General features: G+C 44.6%; 1 protein-coding gene across 1 annotated transcript in view; it reads right to left on the bottom strand.

The window, feature by feature from the left end:
- Positions 1-433: 433 nt before the first annotated feature.
- The window catches only part of zc2hc1a (zinc finger, C2HC-type containing 1A), a 7,612-nt gene continuing 2,728 nt past the window's right edge, over positions 434-5,317 (bottom strand). The window contains exons 4-9 of the mRNA XM_027137213.2: positions 4,744-4,885; positions 4,497-4,648; positions 3,990-4,113; positions 2,902-3,001; positions 2,712-2,819; positions 434-1,337 (exon numbers count right to left, since the gene is read on the bottom strand). Of these exons, the coding sequence (XP_026993014.1) occupies positions 1,199-1,337; positions 2,712-2,819; positions 2,902-3,001; positions 3,990-4,113; positions 4,497-4,648; positions 4,744-4,885 (765 nt within the window). The 3' untranslated portion in view covers positions 434-1,198. The remainder of the gene's footprint in view (positions 1,338-2,711; positions 2,820-2,901; positions 3,002-3,989; positions 4,114-4,496; positions 4,649-4,743; positions 4,886-5,317) is intronic.

Below are 5,317 nucleotides of genomic sequence, written 5' to 3'. Positions count from 1 at the left end.
AACGATCTGGGAGGCGGGGCTTTGTTGAGATGAGTGCGGAGGGGAGGCGGGGTCACATTTATCCGGTATTTTAGTAGCTCACATAACAAACATTAACATCTTTAGTATTATTCAACATTTTCCCCAACAAAATGTAGTAAGCATTTGAAAGAAGTAAAAAAAAAATTTTTTGGGGATCACTGCAGTACAGATAACTCCAGGATCTTCAGGAGGTTTCCATGGAAACGTGTCATCTGCGATATTCCATGATATTAAATGTGACTATACAGGACATGGATGAGGATAAAAAGATTTGAGGTGTCATGCTGTAATTCATTTAGACTTGATTTTCCATTTTATTTAAAAATTGCTGTGGGAACTTCATCGCCGATTGTTTGCCTATTAAGACGCATACAAAGAAAACATACAATAAAAAAAAAGACAAACACATCTCTCTCGTCACTCGCATGAATGTTTATTCACGTGACATTCTGCATAAACATGAACGATACGCGCCGCTCATACAGGACACGCCGTCGTTAGCGTTCGGCTATAACGACACCGGGGGGTTAATATATACGGAGCTTTATCTTACGTGACCTACTGGCTGAGGAGCAGCGGTGGGATTATAAAAGGCGTGGAGAACTTCGTATGATTCTGAGCGGGTGGATCGTGAAGTGAAATCTAAAAATCATCGGCTATTTTTCCCCTCGGGTCGCGTTGTCGAAGCGTCTGAATACGGATCGCGATCGATCCGCGAGCCGCGACCCGTTCGCTTCTGTCTCTTCGTGCGTACGAGGCATGAAATGTCGAGATAAATAAGTATGAAGAACTTTACAAAAATAATAAGGAACATAAAGTACGGAGGTGAACGGCTACGGAAAAAAAATAAAGATATAAATTAAAAACCGCGATGCTCTGCCGGATTTGATTGACGTCAGGTTTGAAATGGAATCGGGTTTTGAAATGAATTCTAACACGGTAAAAATTCTGCTTTAAAAATAAAAAATCGGTCGTTTATGATATTGCACTTCGATAAATAAAAAAAAACAAACAAAAAAAAAAAACAAGTGGAGCAAAACAAGGCAAAGACACAGAAATAAATAGAGAAGGAGTCAAATTAATGGGCACGAGTGTGACGGCTGGAAAAAGGAGAAACTCAGCATTAAAAGACATCTGTCTTGTCTCTCTCTCTCTCTCGGTCTCTCTCGGTCTCTCTCTACATGCACATCCTCCTCACCCCGCATTCACAGCAGAACTTGGCCCAGTCCACTGGGTACTTGGTTCCACACTCATGGCAGAACTTGGTCCCCTGTGTGGAAAAGTCCACCTCGCTGTCGTTGTTTTTCACCTCGTTCCTAAGAAGAGGAGAGAAAGTGAGAGACGTTCGGTCCGAGTGGCACCGAAAACAAAAGCGCTGCTTGATCACGAATATCAATGTTGGTGACCAAGCAGCGCTTTTGTTTTCGCTTTTCTTTGTTCTTTGTTTTTGTTTTCTTTGAATTCATCCTTCCAGACAAAAAACCGTGCGTGTGACGGAGCGTCGTGTGTTTTCGGTGCGGTCAGTTGGCAGTGGAGAGAAAAACAAAAATCTGTTTTCTGTTAGTTTCGTTTATGTTTTTTATTTTGCTAATCACCGATTCGTCATGAAGTTCGCTCTGGAAACGAGGCCTGTTTCCAGAGCACACGATCAGGACGACTTTCTCCTGAGACAGAGCATCATGATGGATGATCTCGACACGCCTTTGACATATTACCAGCATCATATTACAAACTTCGATTGAAAGCAGCTGATCGTTTGATAAAATTTCGCACTGAATAACGTCGAGAAATAAAGCAGAAAGAAGAAATAAAACAATTAAAGGTGCGGTCTCCGATTTTTGAAAGCAAACGTCGACATTTGAAATCACCAAAACAAACACACCCCTAACTCAAACGGGTCCCACCCCTGTATAGATAGCTCCGCCCACACATACGTACGTAACCCGGGCGACTAACAGAAAGAAACGTGTCTTTATCATAGCTGAAGGGAAGAACAATACGATTGTAGATAAACAAACAAGCAAAAATGCCACACAAGCATAATGATGTAAAGGACAAAGGCATATATTAGTTCTGTGTAACAAAGCAAAACCAACGTTACTCACCTATCGAGAAGGAAAAAAGCGCCTCGGCGTCTTAAGTAAAGTCGGCCACATATTCACGGGTCGGAGTTTCCCGAGTCGATAACTCCTGAGCTAAACGCTGTTACTACACAAAACGCGGCTGTAGCTGCGTCTCTACATTACTACGATAGAAAAGAGGTGTTATTTGTGTAGTAACAGCGTTTAGCTCAGGAGTTATTGACTCGGGAAACTCCAACCTGTGAATATGTGGCCGACTTCCTGCTCCTTCAGTTCTCTCCAGCGCTGGAAAGCTGATCCTATATTAACACGTCCTACTTCTTGTCCTTATCGTAAGTCTTTCTTCTCTTTCTTTCTTTGTTTTTATCCTCCATGTCGATGTTAAAACCGCTTTCTGCTAATGTCACACACGCGCACCGAACGCTCTCTCCGCCCATATCGACAAGCCCCGCCCCTTTCTGCTCATTGGCTACACATTTGTTTTGATTTTTGTTTATTATTCGGCCCGACTCGGTTTTCTGAAGCGTTTCTCAAAAATCTGAGAACGCACCTTTAAGCAACATGCTGTTATCGGACGATACGTCAACATCCTCCGATCGTCGGGGTTACCTTGAATTATAGTTGTTAGCGCTGTAGACCTTTTTATTCAGTCCTCCTCCGTAGGACGTGCTCTTCAGTGAAGCAGGGGTAACTAAGCCTTTAGGTTTGGTGTTAACCCTGAACACATTACATAACGAAGGGAATGAAATGAGGCTCATGAACGACGTTTCCGTTCTGGACTTTAGTGTGAATCACTTACCCAGAAGGAGGACTGGTAACTCCTACAGCGTTTGGGCGGGACGGAGAGAAAGGAGCTGACGCTGTCGCATTCCTCACCGAGCCTGCGGGAATTTTAATGCCTGAGGAAAGAGTTGTCGATAAAAAAAAGAAGAGTGTTTTCTGTGCCGCTCTCACCGGGTTTGAACTCCTTTGCATACTTTAGAAAATGTTAATTTCTTGCCTGGTGCGCATGTTGTGTGTTATACCCTACGGTCTGTTTGGCTTCGGTGCAAAACTCAATGTTTGTGTAGTAAAGTAGGAAAGTTTTCCGTCCTGGACAGAAGGTAGGCTTTGTGTTCGACACGTTTACTCGCAGAACCTCAGATGTTACTCAGACCAATGAATAAAACATGGTGTGTGATTTAAACGTGTTCTTGGCATTTAATTGCTTCATGTGGTAGCTCAGTGGTTAAGGTGGTTGGGCTACTGGTCATGGGTTCGAACCCCAGGTCCACCAAGCTGCCACTGCTGGGCCCCTGAGCAAGGCCCTTAACCCTCAGTTGCAAGTCACTCTAGATAAGGGTGTCTGCTAAATGCTGTAAATGTGAGAAATCGACATGGACCAGAATCCGTGCCGTGAAAACATAAGAGCGACCCGACAGAGATCAGAGTCGGTGTTACTAGGGTGTTCCTAATAAAGTGCCCAGGGGCCGTATCATGTTAACGAACTAGAAATAATCTCAGTGACAAAAAACACAAGAGCGTTTCATGACGACGAGGTAAGAATTTACCCAGATGTGATCGGGGCGAAAGAGGCCGAGCGGTTAAAGAGTGATCTGTGTGTTTTTATGACCCATCTATGAGGTTAAGTATCGTCAAGGGTGCAAGATAAAAATAAATAAATAAATAAAATAAGAGCATTTCCATAAAACTTCACTGGATTTGTGTTTTTTTTTTAAACAATTTAAACTGTCTACTGTTAAGCTGCTGTTTTGAGGATATTAAGAAATCAAACCGTGTGTCATGTTGCTGCCTGCCTTCAAACAGCCGTTTATGAAAAGCAGCGATGCTGCTAGGAAACTTTTTTGGAACGGGGTTCGTGACGGCTGTCAGAGATTCGGTCCGTACCGGTTCCTCCGCTCTGTCCGTAGGCTGGACGCTGAGGCAGGCGAGAGGAAGACGAGGAAGACGTCGAAGACGCGGAAGGTGTGGAGGTTACGGCACACGCTTTCTTCACTGGGGCAGGTTTGGACTGCACACAGAGAGAGCATTCATTTATTTATTCATTTATTTATTTATTTATTTTACATACCATCTATTTATTTAGTAAATACTAGTCAGCAGAAACGTACCACCTTCACACTGGCAGGTTTAAATCTTGTATGTTAGGAAAAAAACTGAGTTTTGGTTACGAAAAGAACGTTGAACTGATGCTCACAGAACATTTATATTCGGCGCACAGCGGTCTGCTTACCTCACGGCCACCGTGACGTGTTGAGAGAAGGAATAAAAAAAAAAAAAAAAACGAATGAGGACTTTGTGGCGTTTCGTCCCGACGTCTAACACGATGCCGGTTTCGGCCGGATCAGAACGTTTAGCGACTTTCTGTCCTCTGACGCGCTCTGATGCACTCACCTGTGTCCTGGATGGAGGAGGCTTGGCTTTGTCGTTTCCGGGGAATTTCGCCTTGTTGGTAACGCGGGCCGCTTGCTCCTTACAGAATTTGATGTGCCGATCAGCCGCGTTCTCGCTAAACCGCCTCTGGCAGTACGGGCACTGGATATAATCTAAAAAAAAAAAAACACACAAAGTAGTAAAAACGCCTGTTGCTATGACGACGCTTAGCTTCTGCTAACGTATCCAGAACCTCTGACGTGTGTACCCGGGTCGTAGGACGGAGGAGGGGGCGGGGGAAGAGGGCCACCCTCTTTCATCACTTGGCCCAGGCCCTTGGCAGCGCGGATGGTGGCGATGAAATCCTCATGCTTTCGACGCCAGTTGGATGGTTTCTTGGGTGCTTCGGGCTGTTCAGAGAAACATGTCGTTTAAGGACAGGGCCGGTTCGAACAGGGCTTGTGGGAATTTCTCCTGACGTCTATGTGGCAAAGCAAACTGCAGCAGGAAGAAATGTGGTGAAATAACTCGCTGGGAGGTCTGTGTGCTTTATAGGCTTAACGTTGTTAAGGTTATCGGCGTTGTTACTGTGGAGAGATTGTGACCTGCTTTACGCCGGAGCTCCTTCACCTTCTCGTTATGTTTAAACAGAGACACGTCTGTGGCGCCGGACACCAGCGAGAGCACCAACACTGACGGATGCCAGTTCACACAAAAACCCCAGTGTACGTCTGTGGAAGAATTTGTTTTTCCTCGCTCCTGATGTGTGCAAACTAACAGATCCCTGTTGCCTTATAAATATCATTTTCGCTTCGCTCTACATCATAGATTCCAGTCAAAGA

Source organism: Tachysurus fulvidraco, chromosome 25, assembly GCF_022655615.1.
Source record: "Tachysurus fulvidraco isolate hzauxx_2018 chromosome 25, HZAU_PFXX_2.0, whole genome shotgun sequence".
Classification (NCBI taxonomy): Eukaryota; Metazoa; Chordata; class Actinopteri; order Siluriformes; family Bagridae; genus Tachysurus; species Tachysurus fulvidraco.
Note: the sequence above shows the minus strand (reverse complement) of the source record. Positions and strands in the feature narration are given on the sequence as shown.